Source organism: Antedon mediterranea, chromosome 10 (assembly GCF_964355755.1).
Source record: "Antedon mediterranea chromosome 10, ecAntMedi1.1, whole genome shotgun sequence".
NCBI classification, from domain to species: domain Eukaryota; kingdom Metazoa; phylum Echinodermata; class Crinoidea; order Comatulida; family Antedonidae; genus Antedon; species Antedon mediterranea.
In genome coordinates this window covers 12,523,437-12,543,447 of record NC_092679.1, presented here as the reverse complement: position 1 = coordinate 12,543,447, position 20,011 = coordinate 12,523,437, and the positions used below count along the sequence as shown (strand labels likewise).

At 32.8% G+C, this 20,011-nt stretch overlaps 1 protein-coding gene across 4 annotated transcripts in view; it reads right to left on the bottom strand.

Annotated features, from left to right (window-relative positions):
• Positions 1–20,011, bottom strand: part of LOC140059797 (neurexin-3-like) — an 84,122-nt gene that overhangs the window by 44,493 nt on the left and 19,618 nt on the right. For 3 of the 4 annotated variants that reach the window (XM_072105714.1, XM_072105716.1, XM_072105718.1), the window contains exon 3: positions 2,075–2,901. In XM_072105714.1, the coding sequence (XP_071961815.1) occupies positions 2,075–2,807 (733 nt within the window). In that variant the 5' untranslated portion in view covers positions 2,808–2,901. Of the gene's footprint in view, positions 1–2,074; positions 2,914–20,011 lie in introns of those variants that run through there. The other variant, XM_072105715.1, reaches the window with a different exon arrangement.

Here is a 20,011-nt window from a genome sequence, read left to right as displayed (position 1 = left end):
TTTTATTTTCATCAATATGGAATTAAAATAAATAATAATTTACCTAAAAAATGTAATTTTTAATATAAGAATACAAAAATTTGGCTGAACAGAGTAATAGAAAGTTCAATCATATAATTATGACATTTTTTATAAAAAACATTCCTCATTATTTTAAGTTAATGTTAAATGTATTATTTTTAATTAATTATTTTAGTAGACTTATTAAAAATAATATAACATTTTAACTTTGTATCTGTTAAAGAAGTTAAAATTTAATTTTATCCACTAATTATGAATTACCACTTATTTCAAATCTTTACTAAATTCACTACTAATGACATTATTTATTAGCGATTTATTATATCACTTTGACTGTAATCCTAAGTTGAATACAAGTACTCTAGAGAATGAAGTAGAATTGTTGAAGATTAAAAGCTGAGGAGAAATTATAATAATTAGCTTTTAGTGTCTTTAATGTATTATGCCCTCTATAGCAAAATACATATTTTTAATATACTGTAAAAGAAAAAAGGGCTATTTGTGTACATTATTATAAATACGGTAAGTACAAATAGTTGTATCAAGTCATGGCCAGGAATTTTATAGGGCGGTTCAGTTGTGACTTATACAAAGGGAGCAAAAATCGTCATAAGCCAATAGTCTCTTTTTTTAAAAGGGCACTTCAGGGGAAAAAATACATCTCCCCTACAGTACTGTATGTGAGTAATTATGGTGAGCAGGTATAGTTAAAAGTGTCATGTTCTTGTATTAATGGGGGTAGGGAGGGGCGGTAAGGTGGGGCGGTAGGGTAGTATTGTATAAGTGTACTTGTCCTTGAATGTTTTTTCATGTAGGCCTAGCGTTTTTGTGACTGCATATTATGGATCCTTAAACATTTTTGTAATATATGATGCAATTAATGGAGAGTTTGATAATTTCTGTTGTTATATCCATACTCGTGTGTCTTGCCAACATTCAAATATTTGTATGACAAGCAACACAACAATCTATTGATTGTTCTGATACTTGACAAAGTAAATATACGAAAGCTTTATTTTTTATATATAGAATCAACAATACTATCTGCTAGTAAAACTAACTTATGTCTATTTAACCAAACATTTGAGGGAAGAAAATCCATACAGTTTGGGAATGAAGGAAAGGTTACAAAAACCTGTTAATTTTAAATGGGTTTATACGCACTAGTTAGCCATGTTCTCTGCATGCCTAAGTCAATCTGAAGTCAAACCATATCCACAGTATTAGCGCTCATAAATGTGATCAGTAAACTCTTTTTTTTTTATACCTCTATTTCATACCTCTGTGTTTTTAACCGCGATAAACTCTTATAGGTTTCAGAGTTTAAGAAAATTTATGAAAAATGAATTGAAATATCATCTTTAATTAATAATGCAAGTGTAAATGTAGAACATCCAATCTGAACTTTAACTCTGATGGATTCAATTATTAGTGCCTCTCATCATTGGTTTACATTGGATGCGTACCTTATTTGTTTGTGTTTGAACGTAGAACAAGCTAAACCGGAATGGTATTCAGATAGACCAGAATTTTAACTCTAAAGAAACTGATTGTGAAATTATATTGAATACAAAATTCATCATAATATTACCTTCATGGTTTTACATAATAAATTCAATGGATATTTCAGCACCTTTTATCACTACCTTTACAATTATTATCACTGAAAATAGAAAATGGTTAATTTTGTTTTCACAATATATGGCATCCTGTGAAAAGAAATCTTTCAAAAATCCTTTGATCTCTTCCATTTTATCAATACTCAATATGGGTTAAATATTATCAATGCTATTTTGTGAATAATATCATGTAATTCATTTGCCTTTTAATACTTTACATTAAAATAACATTAATACATGGTACAACACAAGGACAGGGGAAGACTAGTAAAGCATATTTGTGTGATGAAAGAAATCAACATAAATTTAGTGAAAATCGAATGGAAAAGTGATCTCGCTGTAAATAAAATATATTAATAAAAATAATAGATATTAATAAAGAATTTTTGTATTTTCTTTATTTGTGATTTTAAAATGTAAAAACGTATAATTACCTTCAGCACATATTTCTCCTGAATAATTTGTTAGTGAGCAGTTGCAGGCACTTCCACGATCAGAACTAATACAGCGTCCATCATTAAGACAGGGGTTAATAGTACTACACTGATCCGAACCAGATTCTTGCACTCCTATTGAGTCCAACAACTTGGGCGTCACCCACCGCCCAGTAGTGTCATTCTTATAGAAGACATTGCGGATTTTCCCAACAAAGCGTTTTACTCCAAGAAATCGCGGAGTTGTTAAATCATCTGGATTCTTTGTCGTTGGTAGGCCTCCTAGATATAAATCTGACTTTGTCGTGAGCATAAAATCGGTACCAGTAGACTCGCGCTCTTTCCATTGTGAATCAACCTTTAACTTACAACTTGAATAATTACGGTAAACCGTGACAGTATGCCAGCTACTGTTATTAAGATTTTCACCGACTGTAAATTGAATTTCAAGGTTAGCAAGCGTAAAACTTAACTTTGCGCGTCCGTTCTCCAATTGTAATGCAAGATAGTCGCGATCTCCGCCGTCATCCAGGTATGCAAGAAGTCCTGATGGCTGTGAGGTCTTAAACTCTAATGTTAATGCACCTGATTTCAATGCATTCCATTGTTGATATTGTGCATAAGTCCTGCTCTGCTCGCCTGGTTGAGGAGCAACATATCTTAATGCTGTAGCTATAGATGCAGCTAATGTGAAAATCAAGATCTTAGAGATTATATTATTAAGAATTGCCATTCTTGTACAATTAAAAGTTTCAGTTGAAAAACAAGCGGAGAAAAAATATTTCCAATCAGGTATGTACGATCACATCATCTTCTTAAGTATACAACTGGAAAAATAAAAAGAAAAAGACGTTTACAATCAACCACTGTATTAAATATTTCTAAATGTAAAAGAACACATACATGATTGTATATTGTTGTTCTAACATGCTTTTCTATCTATAGGAGGCCCTCTAGGTGTGAAAGCATACTACTGTACCATGATACACATTTAGTATACTAGATATGAATATAGTTTACTTTTCCAATACAAGACCCTTTTTAAGTCTGAAAACTTCAAAGTTTCCAAATGAATAGGTCAACGTACCAGTTTATACTTTGTTATGCTGATTGTCGTTAAAGCTAGAGTATTCCAAATGTGCAATTTAACCCAATCGTGAGGAGGTGGATACAAAGAATGCATGGCAAGTGATACATAATCAACCAATCAAATGACAAAGATACACTTAGGTATATCATTGACCAATAAATTTAATTTATACATCCATGGGTATACTATAAAGTAAATTAGTTAGTATATGCACATGGATCATAATTTCGAAAAGGAGGAAGAATGTAGGGCCCATGCTTAACAACAAATTTATATCAAACAGTTTTTTACGCAAGTTTATGTTGACAATGATGTCATTATTTTGGAGGCTGATACTCAAAATCGATCGTGACAGGATATTTGAAATTCAAAGTGCTTAGAATCATATCAATGGATGTGCACTGCTCATTATGACGACAATGAACACACATGTTGTATAGATAGATGCCATGATAATAAATCAATTCTCTACATAATTATGTATTTATATAACACACAGACAGTTAACTAAATCATTCTGTTTTTGACAAATTATTGTTTTTAAAGGCTGTTGAAATCTTTTGTGCAACAGATTAAAAATTAAAGGTAATAGGCCTATACAAACATGAACTGATGATTCTCACTTACAGATAGTAAGGGTGCATGGTGCAGTGTGTTGGATGTTAAACTACTGATCGTAAGATCACCCAATGACACATTATTTAATTCCATACGTGTTTGATACAAAAAACTAGAAAGCCACTCCGAGAGTGCATACCTCCGCCTACTGTAAAATTCTCCTACATAAGATTTCTCCGGTAAAAAAAAAATATATATATACAGTATATATTTGTGTGTGTCTTAATGCTGTTTGTGATTTAGGCTAATTTCACTACAAGCATGTGTATGCGAGTTTGGTGTAATGGTTATGTAACAAGCCTTTCAATTAACAATAGCTTCAGTTGACTAACAATAGAACAGCAACGCGAAAATCAAACGAGTGAATTTGAAAAGAAAATAGGTTTTTGAAACTACTGGCATTAAAAAACGTGCACATTAAATCAAATTATGTTTTAAAATTACAAATCACAAATTATAATTCTTGCCTCTTGTACAAAAATGAAGTTTTTTGGACAAGTAGTTCTCGAGAAAATGCAATTTCAGTATACTTGTTACTTTAAGACTGCTCGCCGGCTTTTGAAAAATTCTGTCCTATCTTTTAACACTAGCAGGTCTGAAAAGTATACTAAAAAGTGGTCCAGAATTGGGACAATGGTCCCAAAATTTAATGGAATGGTCCTTGACCACATATCTATCTGTATATTCATTTTGGTAAAGATCTTGTAACTACTTTTTGAGTAATCCTGCTAACAAACAAACAAACAAACACACGCTACCGATTACATATACCTCCTTGGCGGAGGTAAATAAGGGTAATGATATTATGTATTCCAGAGGGGTCCAGTAGAAAGCAGTGATATCACCGATCTGGACTTCCCTCTCTAAAGAAGACTAATAACAAAGAGATATTGGCATGTTCACACTTGGGACAATATTAAACGAACAACAAAGAGATTAACAGAAGACAAAAGGAATTAGAAACGTTTTCATTCTGGAATTATAGGATAAAAATTGGTATCATCTTCGATGAAAATATTATTTTTAAAAGACCAATCAAATGATGATCTTGAAGAACAACTATTTTTAGTGATTTTAATTAATTTATAAAATTTTTTTTTTCATAAAAGACAATATAAATGGAAATGAAGACTAAAGACTATAATTTTCAGTCTATTAAAATTACTTTCAAATTAAAGATAATAAACAAGACAAACAAATTCATTTATTTATTTATTATTATACCAAGAAGTTATTTAGAAAGAGTCAGTGTTCTTTTGATAAGTCTACTTTTTTATTTGACAGAAAATTTAGAGTCAGAAAAAGTTAAAAACAGTTGATCAAAACAATTTTTCCAGACGTAATCAGTGATAGAAGCATGCACTGTCAACTCTTGATACGCTTGATTAAGCCTAACCCCACACATCATCACTGTGGTAAAACTGTCTGTCGTTTTTGTGATAATGGAAATTTTGTATATACTGATGCAGACTTTTCTGATTTAAGATTTTGAGGAGGTGATTTGGAAAATATCAATGAAAATGTCTCATCTAATCACATTAACTCCCTGATTATACTGGTTTTGGTTGTACAAAAACATTTTATATTGGCTACACAAAATTGAATGTCCAAGTCTATAAGGGCCTGTTTCTGCTGCCAAATAAATAGCATATGGTATATATAATACAGTATTTTCTAAATACTGTATAAATACGGTATATTTTTGGCAACAGAAATGGTGATCGCAAAAATATACAGTATATTTTACCCCATTTTTGTGTGCAGTTTTTATACATTTATACCGTATTTGTGTACCTTTTCTGCTGCCAATAAAAATACTGTATGTTTTGATTTTCCATACATGAATATAGTCTATAATAAATGAAAGTAAGGAACAACATCACAACTTGTGTTATTAATCTGTTGGGAAAACAAAGCTTTCGGGAAAATCAAAAGAGAACAAACAGGACAGACAGATTTAGAAAGATAATTTGTCGTGAAACAAGTCAATAAAAAAACAAAAAGGAGACTGTGAAAGCAGAAGCAACAAAGGTAACACATTCTAATTTGGGGAAGGAAGGAACTTCAAATACGGTATAAATTATACCATAATATACCATTATTTTTATACCGTATTTTGAGGATATGTAGCAGAAACAAGGACTAAGAACATTGCCAAGTTTCAACTTAGACCCCATTTACACTTCAGCTTTTAGCGAGCCCGAGGCCGGCTCCGAGCCAAAAGTGTACAAGTGTAAACACTCTGTGAACAACCGAGCCGGCCTCGAGCCGGCTCAATTTTGAGCCTAGTCTAGAGTAGGCTTCGGGCCGGCAATTGCGGGCTTCGGGCCGGCACTTCGTATAGTGTAAACACTCGCGGTCATAAAATGAACGTTCTGGGTCAACTATAGCTTTAAGTTTACGAAACTTATTGCTGATGAATCGGAAATTCTTCATTGAAATTATTTAAATTGGTGAAGATGTATACGCCTTTTTCACGAAACGAAGACATCTTCGATCTATGACAAACAATGCCGTGCAACGAAGCGTAACCAACAGAAATAACATAGCGTTTTCAGGGGATTTCAGGACACCATGCGGCGGTGTCTGATCATTTCGGCCGCCGGTTATGGAATTGCCAAATTCATGAAACGCCAAAAAGGACAAAATATGTATTGTTCATTTCGGTCGCCAGAATTGTAATTATTCTTGAATATCTATGACACACCATGCGTTTTAAAATTATTAAGCCGAATCAGCGGTCTTTAATTCCAGAAACAGCAGCGATATTTATGGCGTGCACATTGCCATCACTCCAGTGAATTATTAATAATATTGTGATAATAAGGAGGTGATGCTGAATTTTTTTTTATGTGCCAGTCAAAAACACTTTTATTTGTATGTTTTGAATTTATTAGGCCTATATTCATAAAGAAACACATTTTTACAAAGCACACGCATCTTTGGGACCTGTGAAATAAATAAAAAAATATAAACATTTAATACCCCCCGTAATATAACTTTAAATTTACAGCAAAAACAAAATGTATTTAGCCCATTGCACAACTGATGTCTGGTTTAAATGACCATGGTTCTCTGTGGCGTTCCATAGACTTGGTATTTTAAAGTTATTTTTTTCACTGTTATAATACTGTACAGTTATTTCTGGCTATTTCAATTTGGTCAACCATACCTGGCGGCCGAAATGATCATGCCATATTTTGTCCTTTTTGGAGTTTCATGAATTTGGTCGTTCCATAATCGGCGGCCGAAATGATTGGCGGCCGAAATGCACTGTGACCCATGCGGCGCCTATGCTTATAAACTGTGGTGTTTTTTTCGATGGACTTAAGAAGTGAAACAAAAAATTATAATTTTTTTTAATCACACAGTTATATAGGCTAATCTTTAAAGAACATTTTACAGTAAAAATGTTGTCCATACGACTGTCCGTTGAGGAGTTACAAATTTTTAAGTAACTTGTCCTCCGAAAATAGGCTGAAAACGCTATGTTATTTCTGTTGGTTACGCTTCGTTGAACGGCATTGTTTGTGTTTTCATCGATCGAAGATGTCTTCCGTTTCGTGAAAAAGGCGTATTATCTACTACTATTCTTTAGAAAACGAGACGCAAACATTAGTAGTAAAGCAATAATACAATTGTTTTGATCCATATTAAATACCATTATTTGATTCTTTTTTGATAAAGTTGATAGGCCTAGGCCTAGTGTAGATCGACAACGCTTAATAAAAATATTAACTTTTTAAGACGCACATGAGCAGATATGACGTGAATGTAGCGAAATCGACTCATCGAGCACTCTTCCGCGAGAGCAAGTGTAAACACAATAGTAGGGGCCCGAGGCCGGCTTTTTGGGTAAGTGTAAACACATTGCGGGCTAAAAAGAAAGCCGGCGTCGGGCCGACTTCGGGCCGGCTAAGAAATCGTCGATGAAGTGTAAATGGGGTCTTAGTAACATCAAACTCCTCATATCTTCAAAACCAATTACCTGTTATTTTTCTTAGATACAAAAATAAGGAATTGCAAAGGAAAAATTGTGCAAGACAAAACACTAAACTTTGACCTTTGGTTATACTGTTTGTTTCAATTGTTTGTGTTATCTTAATAATACATTTTTCATCATGTATGTTTATTCAGTGTATTATATAAATATATTTCACATATGAAAGTCTGAATCATTTTGTCAATATTACATAAAAATTGCAATATGAAAATACACACCTTGAACATTACTTAACGCATTTATAAAAAAAAATGACCAATCACAATATCTAATATTATTGTATAGTGTTAAAATTTACAGTATGTTATCGACACATCAAGTTGGATCATAGCAAAATACAAATTGTAGACATATTAAAAAATACAAGTTTATATTTCAAATTCGTCAAAATATACTAGGTTATTCAAGGCTAAACTTTAGAAATTAGAAAAGCATTTGATTTTTAAAAACACGTTTTATGAAAAATAAAAGACAAATTTCTTAAAAAATCATACTTTATAATAGACGCCGAGAAGCATAATAATGGCGTACGTAGACATGAACATTTGGCGACACATGACAGCCAATCGTTGTATCAAAGACACTCTAAGTGAATAATAAACCAGTACAAATTTCTGAGGGCTTAAATTGTCTCTGTAGTACAACTTTTCTTTCCTATTTGCAATATATAAAAGTACACTTTCCTCAGGCATTGAACAAAATATGCAGTTTAAAACTGTATTCTACATAGATTGAGTTATATAAAAAATATATGTTTTCCAAAGCAGAGACGGTGATTAATTAATTTTAGCTGAGTTGTGCTATTGACAACGGTAACTGGAGAAAATTCCAGTTTAACAAGTTCAGTTAAAAATAATTCCAGTTAAAACCAATTGCAGCATAATAACTGGTTTTAATTGTATTATTTCTAGTTGATTGCCATTAAAAAGTAAACAACTATTTAAAACCAGTTTACAACATACACATATAATGTTAATTAAGGCTTGACCTCGGCGACTCATTATGACCAGAAGACACTACTGAACATAGCCATTATTTTGACCACAAAATGTATGAGAAAAAAATAATAATTTACAATATGCAATGAGGAATTTCTTGGGAAATTCTTACATTTTGCATGCAAGGATCATTTCTGTGGTACCCTCCTAGAAGCATGCAAGCTAGTGCTAACAACCTCAAACAGACTATTATGATATTGGAACATGTGCATGACTATTGCATATCTGATTTGCATATTTGCTACATCTATAGGAACAACTTGGTTAACATGCTTTAACATCTCCAAAATTGGAAAGCTTGGAATATTTTTTTCATTTAGGTTGTTAGACACCTCTACAATTTGTGACGTTTTTAAAAAATGATACATATATATTACTTTAAAAACATTAAATTATGCTTCCTTGTCCTAAATGTACGTTTTATGGTAATTTATGATAAAAAGTGAGAAACAATTCACTACCTAAGTAGCTCGCGGCGATCGACCTCTCGTGGACGGTCTTTAGGCCTAGCTAGGCTTAGTTTTGTAGGCCTAGGTGGTAAACATCTGTAACGTACGAACATCGTACGCTAGCTATATACCGAGCATGACGTTGTATAGTTGCTACATTTATTGTCTTTCTATTTTTGCCAGACTCCGTTGATACAAATTGGGGAAAACCGGTATTTTCGCTGACAAGTTAGGAGTCTTCCATTTGTTTTGGCCTTACGATCGATCAAAAAGTGGGTGAAATACAGAAGAAAACAGAAATATCAATCCGCGCGCAATGCATTTTGGGATTTATAGCGGGCCGCTATAATTATTAGAATAAACTTTTTTTAAATATTTTTAACCATTTAAAGACGAAAAAGGTTATCGCAATAGGACCATATAGTAATATTTTTACATTAAATATAGTTTGTGATCTTAAAATAGATCTAAAAAACATAGGGAAGGTGTCTTTAAGGTAGTGGCATAACAACTAAAAGGTTTGTATTGGATATTGACCCTTGAGCTTCCAATAGAAAAGCAGTTTTATACAGCCTAGCTTGATTAATACACAATTTTAGAGTAGGATACTGCCAATGGTGTGCTCCATCATTGTCAAATACTACACACTAAACAATGCTTCAAATTTCCTTTAATATGACCTGAGTTTATTGCCAGCTGACACTGCTATTTTTCTGCTAATTAATCTGCACATTTTCGTGGCGATTTTTAAGTGTTTTGCAATACCTTGTGTTGCAAGCATTCAAGCATGTCAATGTTTCTTTAGCAAAGTACAAGACCTCGTAAACAATTATTTAGAGTTGCAATTTATCCTCATTAATAAATAATATCACAAACACCATATAATAAAGTATGAATAATTTAAAAACAATATTGAAAACATTTTAAGAAAATGAATATTTTACTGTACTTTTCATTTTTCATGCATATTTGCCGTCAGGGTTTACAATAAAGGTTGTGGAATAACCTGTGTCTCTTGCATAACTGGGATGAATTGAACGACACATACAACTACACTTAACTCTCCCAATACTGGACTATCTGGAAACCAGAAACTATCCCATATCCCGTTACCAGACTTTCCTTGGTCTAAAAACATATTCAGAATACAAGACTTTTCAGAATACCAGACATATTAGCCCAGCTCAAGGGTGTTTGGTATTTGATTATTGACTGTACTATCATCTCTCCGAATGATCTCTTCGTGTCGAGCCACAAACAAACGATGCAGTAAAAGTCATTTGTCCAAACCGAAAAGAGCTGATCAAATGGCAGTGCACCAAATATGCCATCAAGCCCTCCACTTAGGCATGTGTATCAGCACGAGAAAATTCTTATACGATTCTCGTATACAAAAATATAATACCTTTACCAAGAAATTAAATTCATGTTAAAATTGCTATAACAATAGAACCATATTCAATGAATCAATCAATTCTCAAGGCACAAAACAGCTATAGTGTGAATGTAGATAAAAATCACATTTATTGTAAATAAGATCAGGGAGTTATTTTAAATACTTTATATATAATGCTCATATAAATTTTAAATAAATATACTCTGTTAAAATTGATTGAATAAAGTTTTAATAATTTATTGGTTTAATCGTTTGACTCATATTTGCAAGGTACATAAAAGAATTGAATTAACAAATACAGAAAGGAAAAAAAAAATAATGCAAAAGCTTAGTACCGCTCAGAAGAGGGTTGATTAAGCGGGGCAAAAATCAAACAAAAGGAATTCAATATACCGTATATTTCGGTGTATAAGTCGCACTTTTGACACGCAAATTTGACCTCTAAATTAAGGGTGCGTCTTATACACCGAACATAAATGCCTCACCACACAGAGTGTACATATCGTCACCTCGTTGGCTAGGCCTGAGTAGGCTAGGCCTAGCTACAGTGTACTAACGTAACGGCAACCTGCTTCTGCCTAGTTTTCAAGGCATTGTAGCATGATGTTATACTAAATATGATGAAAAGATTTGTTTATTATGGAGCTGTTTTAGGCGCTCCGATAAAATTTCATTTGTAAACGTTTACGATTGGAATAGGCCTAGTATTTATTTATAGTTATACGCACGATCGCCGACCGCCGTACCCCCAGCGCAAGCCTTTCTTGGCGGCCACATGTTGTACGGTATTCGATTAGTATATTCTCCAGGTGATTATAGCATGGACCTAGCGTACACACTTCTCGGATACATAGATGATACTAATCGAATACGATTGTCCGTGAAAACGTGCGCCCTCTCGAAATGATCGAGCGAGGCTAGCCCACACACGGTCATCCCATGCACTCGATGTTGCGGGTGCGAAACTCATGAATAACAAGTTAGAAACAACATGTTGAGGCTGGGCGCGGCCGAGCCTAGGTAAGAAAAAACCTAAATAAAGGACGCCGTTGTAGATATAACAAAATATATTATTACAATAATATTAATTACAATTTAAAAAAAACATTGTTTTGATGAAATATAAAAAATACCGATATTTTACTCTCAGTTAGGGGGTGCGTCTTATACACAGGTGCGACTTATACACCGAAATATACGGTAGTTAAACAGTGTCAACATGAAAATTAGGTAGGAACAGAATGTTGGAGTTGGAATACATGGTACAGTACAGGAAGCTGCCTGTTTGACAATGAGCATTTATAGCCATCCTTATACTACATAAACTGCTAGCAGGATTCTCAAGGGTTGAAATGTAAAGAAGAAATCCATTTATGTTACAAGAAAAGCAAGCAATCATAAAATATTTCATGATTCTCTAAAGAGCAATTTTACACTTTGTAGAAAACAGCTGTTGTGCCTTTTACAGTTAACATGACTGAATCAAAGTATTGCATGTTAAGTATGATCATAAAGACACATAATATGCAATCATACCGTACATAAACACACTTATGATAAGTACTTCTATCACATATAAAGACATACACTATAAAAACATATGCATAATAATCACTTAAGTAGTTGTACATGTTAAAGTACTTGAAGAACATATTAAAACAAATATTTTTCTCTCCCACAAAAAATACAGGAATCGGCCAACTGTGATTTCTCCCAATTCCTTCTGAGTCTAAATTAAATTTAAAAAGCATTATGGTGCGCATATACAAGGTATTTCTTGAAGTATTGCAGGCCTAATTATACAAAAATTTAAATAAAGCCTTGTTCGAACTGGAAATAGTAAATTTTACAAAGGGCACCGGTAAATATTTTGCACTTGGTAGTCTCACTCACAGTGGCATAACGAAGAGGGCTGAGGTTCCTGATTAGGAACCTAAGTGGCGCTTCAACGCTGTAGGCTTCGGGCATTTCCGACATATTTTAATTCCTATTTTTTCCTCGGACACTGCTCAGGGCCCTCATCCATAAGCTCTGGGGCCCCTGGGTTTAGTCAGTAAGTGCTCATAGCCGTTACGCCACTGCTCACACAGTTAGTTTTACCAAAATTTAATTTGCTTTGTGTGATTATGTGTTTACCAGAGTTCCACGTTTGGATTGGACTTTTTAAGCAGCATGGTAGTTTCACCTACAGTACAGACCATGGTATTCTACTGATCATGCAGTGATCTGTGATAAAAGTCATGGTGTTTAACTGTAAATAAAACCTTTAATTCGTGACAATGTCTTACACTGTGGCAGCGAGTCTTTCCAGTTATAAAAATTGGTAATAGCTAGTTTAAATTCAATCAACAATCATTTAGAAAGAATTGGTCATAGAAATCAAACACAAAGAGGATACGGTAGAGATAACTAAGCGGTGGTGACAGGAAGGTAGAGTGTGGTCTGAGGGTGATATATCCACATTCAAAACTTTCGCCTAAATCCTAGTACAATCTCATCAGCAGCACCAACATTTTTAGAGGGGAAGAGAGGAAATGACAATGAACAAAACTTTCTTTTTCCAAAGTCATCATTTCATATTGATGTATTCTGACATCCATTGCAGAAAAAAGATACAATAATATAATATATATGCAGTCATATGGCATGATATTGTTTCTATAAAACACCAGAGCAGGATGGGACATACAGTATAGCTGGATTGTACATCAACACTATAATTGTATTTAATTTTATTTATCATCGTTATTTCTGTAAAAAAAACCACTCCATTTTGTGGAGAAAAAGTATATGGTAGGCGTTTCATAATAGGTAAAAAGCGAAAAATTCAATGGCTGATGGGTTCTACAAATTTTGACCTCTTCCCCATAAACCAACATCCTCTATTTTAAAAGAATTATTATTTTTTTCTTTTAAAAAATCGCTGTGATGGGTTTAACACTGCGTAGTAAAAGGTTAAATATAGAAGCAAAATGTTCATTTATATTATTTCTTTATTTCTTGTACTAGGAAATTATCACTTTACAAGTCTAGTCTTTCGTCCAATTTTTTTTTCTCTCAGAGGACTTAAAACAGTTCTAATAAAAGCTTGATCCTAACACTTGCTTGTCACATATATTAAAAGCAAGTTGTACATAAAATAAAATGTAAAGAAAAAAAATGCTAATTTTTATTTGGGTTCAAAAGAGTGCAGTTTGATGATAGATGTACTAATTATCGTGTTCCCGCCAAGCTGTACGTTTTGTAGACAAGCTGCTTTATTGTTGAAAGGACACAGCAGTTAAATGCCAAAAGAAATGTATTGCACAATTTACACTATAAATAATATGTTTCAACATACAAATCTGAAGACAAACATTATAATTTATGTACAACATACAACATATAATTTTAATCGATATTATTGAAAGAACATGTGACAGGTATTAATAATTAAACTACCCTAATGTACCTGTCTATAACATATCCTTCCTAAGTATATTTGGTATCCATTCAAAGGTCAAATTATGTTTATAATAATCTTTAAAATGTGTTGTCATGTGGCTGTTGATACTACTCATGTATCCAATTCCTTGTACTGTATCTTCACATATTGAATATTCCCGTATCATGGTTCAATTCTGTAATACATTGTCACATATTAACACATGTCTATTTCAAGATTCAATGGATACTGTAGGTTAAGGGTTATGGGATATAATATTGGTGTCACATCTGAGAGATCTGTTTCTATCACAGAATTTTCCCATGATACTGTACAAATTATTAATACCTGTATGAAGTATCTCCTCACGGGTGAGGCTGAAATTTAGGATCTGTTGAGAACCGAGGCTAAATCTTTCTTAACCCTATCCAGCTATTGGCAAGGATAATATCCACAATAGTAAACTCTGCCCTCTACAGAATCTTTTGGTAGCGGGAAGATTTGCCCCTGAGACGATTCGGCACACTTACTGTATATTTGTATCGACTTTGATATGCATATTTTATAGGTGTAAATAAGCCTTTTTATCAAAACTTTCTTTTCAAAGAGACTACTAGGGATAATGTTCTAAAAAATGGTTACATCAGTAGATTAAGTTTATATTATAATACAGTAGTTTAGTCCAGGCCCATCCCCATATTGACATTTTTTATTCCAATCTTTATCTGTTTCGTCGTAATTTAAGTGTCTCTGAGTTGTTGTAATTGTTTTGTATATGTTAAACCAAGCTGTAAGTAAAAACTTGGGACAATTATAACTTGCCTTAAAAAATATAGTGCCTAAAACATTGCCAAACATTTTTTGCCGCACGAATGATGTAAACAAATTACGGCCCCTCTTGGCCACTTGATGAATGCATGAATAACAAAGTTTTAAAACACGTTTTTTTATTAATTTATTTTATATCTAATTTATATCAGCATGGCCAATATCTTGGCAATTAAACAGCAACCTTCATACTAGAAGTAGTAGTTCGTAAATAATGTACTGGCACACTTTTTAAAAAAACTTTCCACAATTGTAATAAACCTGTTTCTTTGTATAAACAAACGCATTGTGCAAGATAGTTTGAAAACATCAACATTCCGAAAAGGTGTTGTAACAAGTTGGATATTGGAAGTGTGACAATTATTACAAGGTAAGTCAAATTTAGATAAACATCTTAAATAAGCAGTTGACACCTATTGTTAAAAAAAATATTTAATTAAAAACAAATCACACAGACAATTATTCCTACTAAGAAGGGTGCCCAAGCAGATAATTTAAATACAAAAGAAACTTGTAACACTAATTAGGTTATTGTGCTTTTAAGTTCAACACAATTTATAGTAATTAATTCTTCATTAAGTAATTAATATGAAGCATAAAGAAATTCTAATACTTAATTATATGCAAGTGTGAAATTTACAAGTTTTAGTTGTATCAACAAACAGGTTGTACAAGTGGGTTTTAATTTATCAGTCTCAATCGCATATGAATTCACTATAGGTCTATTATTGAAATGTTTATTTTTAAAATCAAATTCAAGACGCATCAAGGCTGTTAAAATATAAATTTTAAAATAAAAACCAAATAATTAGTTTGTAATGTATTGACTATGGTAAAACAATGCGAAAAATTACGGACCTCATGCCTTTTAATTTTGAAAATTGAAAATTAGTTATGGATTGTAAAATCAATTGTCTTTGTGTATATTTGAATTGTGCAATCAATTTAGTATAAATAAGTGTGCACAAACTAAAAGGGTTGATTATATACAGTATTATTACTGTATTATTAACCAGATGTATTGATTTTTATCTTTTCGAAAATGAAACTTCAATATTTTCAAGATTTTCCTACTAAAATATCTACAAAATATTTAATTAAGTTAATGCTGCACATACTGTACTCTTAAAGCTTGGTTCTCTCACTTAGATGCACTGCAAGAACATAAGCACGTAATTTGACCAATAATAACGCAATGGATCATCTAAATTGTGATTTGTGATTGGTCAATTCAATTCTGTTGTGCTAAATTGTTACGTTGCATCCTAATAGTGGGAACTAAACTTTAGAATGGTAAACATTGGTAACAAGATATTGAGACATTTACTTATTTAAGCTTGGTTTCCACTAGGATATAACGCAAAGATGTAAAGCACAACGCAAGTAATTTAACTGCTTACTTTATCATTTTGATATTATTGGTTATCAGGCCCGTAGCCAGGGGGGGTTTTTATGGTTCGGGCGAACCCCCCCCTTTACAGCGAACCCCCCCCTTAACCAACTGCGAACCCCCATCCCCGACATGCCCAATACCTCACCCTCATCTCCAAAAATCCTCCAAATACGTGCCCCACAGTACAAAAAGTTGTTTGTAAATTGAAAAATTCGTAAACTTGTTCGTGAACCTTCTTCTCTGTATGAGCGTCAACTAGTGATACGTGTCTGTAAATTTCTAAAAGCTGCAAATGAATTGCCGATTTTAACCTGAAAAATAAATGTTTGGTCCCTGCATGTAACATGATATTGACGCGTCTCATAGCGAGCTGGCGCACGAACGATTCGTACAAAGGACACCGCCAGACAAACTGCGTACCTATAATTGTTTAGATCACTGGCAGTCAGGCAGCATGCATAAAGTATATAGCCTTCCGACGTACATCAGTATTTATGTGTGACTATGAAGTATAATGTATCAGAGGATTATAGTGAATATTAATATTTTAAACTATAATATCTATGGTATCAAGTACTGTAGTTCACATTATGGCATCCGATTATTTTTTTCTAGACCACCAGCCGATACGTACTAAAATGTATCAATATCACCTATTTACATATTTATATTCCTCAACAAATTTCTGTAAATAAATATTATAGATAGAGCTAGCAAATAGCATTTGCCTTCGCCCAGGTGTGCTTTTTTCGGGGCTGCTCCTAGATATACGTTCGCATTGAACTTGAACGCAAAACAAAATACGGAGTAAATGATCAAACAATCGGCGGTTCCGCACAGAGCACGCGCATCTAACATACGGCAACAAATAGTTATCGTCATTTAAATTATCGACGTGTTTGAGGAGGAGGAAAAAAGTACGATCTTTTTGCTCATTGGTTATATAGCATGCTGCACGAGAGTGTCTTTTCCGGCCATCTAGGGGTGTCATTTAACAAAATTCGCTTCGCATCAGGCTGGGGGAGGGTTGACCCAAATATTTAGTGTCCGAACCCCCCCTTGACAGATCCTGGCTACGGCCCTGGTTATTGTGTATCTCTATTGAGATCCAGCCACAGCATTTCAATAATTTGTCTTTGGATTAATAATTTACAGATATATATAGATATAAATATTTTCATAATATATATTTATATTTATAGAAATAATTCACTAATATCTAAATTTTCATTGAATTGGATAATATCTCAAACAAACAGTTAAAACAAAAAAAGACAGAAATAAGCCTTGTGCATCCTATATATACCTATCATCATTCATTTATCAAACAATGCCCTCTGGTTATTAAAATCATTTGAGTTTCATAGCAGCATATATTGCCAAACACAAGTTCTAGGTATTATTAGTTCTAGACATTATTGCCAGTTATTAGAAAGACAGGCATCTCGCAGGCATTCTACGTACTGTACATGGTTTAGACAGAAATCAGTTCATTACTGTTAAGTATCCACTTGTTACTTGCTCGTCTTTAGAATAATATGCACTTACTATTCCACGAAACATATAAAAAAATATGCAAATGCAAAGAGGAAAAAAAGAGCATTACTATCTTGGGCCCTACCTAGAAGTTGATACATGTCTCACTAGGACAAAAGACAAAAAAAGGATAATCAATAATAGCACAATAGTATGTATGGAGTACTGCGTGCTACACGGTGTAAAAAAAAAGGATAATCAATGATAGCACAATAGTATGTATGGAGTACTGCGCGCTACACGGTGTAAAAAAAAAGGATAATCAATGATAGCACAATAGTATGTATGGAGTGCTGTGCGCTACACGGTGTAAAAAAAAGGATAATCAATGATAGCACAATAGTATGTATGGAGTACTGCGCGCTACACGGTGTACAAACTCCAAAAAAAAGAAGAAAAAAACCTTTGAAGAAATAAATCAATACTTATCCAAAACTCTAACTTTGTGTATGAATATATCCTTAATTATAGGTTAACTTTCTCTTTAAATCTCACACTTCAAAGTTGATTACATGTCACAGAAACTAGGGCAATTAAATATATAAAAACAGAAATTTATGAGAATTCAAATGAATGAAAACATTTAAGAGTATGTCAAGAAAGCCTTCCCCTCATTTTTCCTTACATTATATATGTTTACAGTTGTTGGATAAATATTATTATTATACCACTTTAGCCTTTAGACTTTATGCAATGGGTGCGAACATTGTCCAATTACACTATTACACTAACAGTTTTTAAGAGAAATATAGCATGTCTTGCTATTGAAAATATACTTTATACAGTAACAAATATCCTTGAAGCTGATTAATTTAAGTTGATTGATTGAAATTTACAATTAATTGATATAATAATATAAGATAATGATTAACATGATTGGTACACGTTTTTTCTATTGATTATATATGACCTTGAATTTCATAAATATTTCATTTTTGATGACATAATTAATGTTTGAATTTTAATATTAATTACTTGGATGTATTATACCTTCGATCTTGAGGTTGATTAATACATCTTTTAGTTTATTGTTGATAGCTTAGATGTGTTTTTTATTTTCATTTTTTGTTAATTGTCTAATCTTCTCAAAATCCTCAGCCCTTGAAATTTATCACACAGAAGCTTATATTTAGAAACTCAGACTGGACATGCACAAACCCCAAAGCACATCTGGGAGAAGAGAGTCTATGAGATGTATGCAGACAGTAGTAATAATAATAATAATTTTGGCTGTCAATATATCTTTGTAAAAACAATCCTTCCTCTATGGTAAATATTTTTGCTGAATGATGAGTATAGATGAAGAATTGTTTGATTTAGGTACTGTAGTAGTTAGTCAGTGACTGGGAAATTACAATGTTTGTTTACTGGAATGTTGGGGTATGTGGATCATTAGGGCCATAGGGAGCAATGACTCTACCCCTGGAATAGAGTAGTATAGTTTATTTTAGGAGTTTTAGGAAATTACAACAAATGTTTAGTACTGATTGGAGTCGCACCCAATAATTACTTTAAAGTGTTATCAATTACAATTACATCAAAGTAGGGCAAAATATCTGACCAATAAACTGCTTTTCTGTATCTGGTAGAAACCGGTTTAATTGTTGTATTCTTTTACAGTAAATGTAAATATCATTTCTTTACATTGCAATCAAAGTAAAGTCTTTAGTACAATAACTCCACACAAAATGACACTTCTCCTTAGATAGATTTATTATAACCAAAGGGCAAACATTTGTACCTGATTGTTAAGAAGAAAAAAGTCATTTCTTGCCTCAAAAGTAAATAATACACTTAATGTAGCAAGGAATGTATGGAAACCAGAATGAGGACTTTTAATTTACTTTATTCAGAGACTTCTGAATTTGTGATTCATGTCAGGGACTCAAATAATAAGCATATTTATCACCTGTCAGTTGTAATCCAATCATGCTACAAGTATCTCTTCAATATAATCTCCAACAATCCACTTAAAATTTGATATAAAAAAAATGTATATTTGATTTTTTCAATACTTTTGGCATGGCTGGTTTTTTTCTTTTTTGAAAATGATTTTTCATTTTGTTTGTACAGTTCTTTTAGTTTTGAGTTTGAGTGGCTTTTTCTTATCTCACAGATTTCCTCTCAGAAGTCACCATTTTCAGTATGTCACTGGGCAGTTTAGAATTTCTTTATGGTTGTAAACTAATAAAACAAATTCAG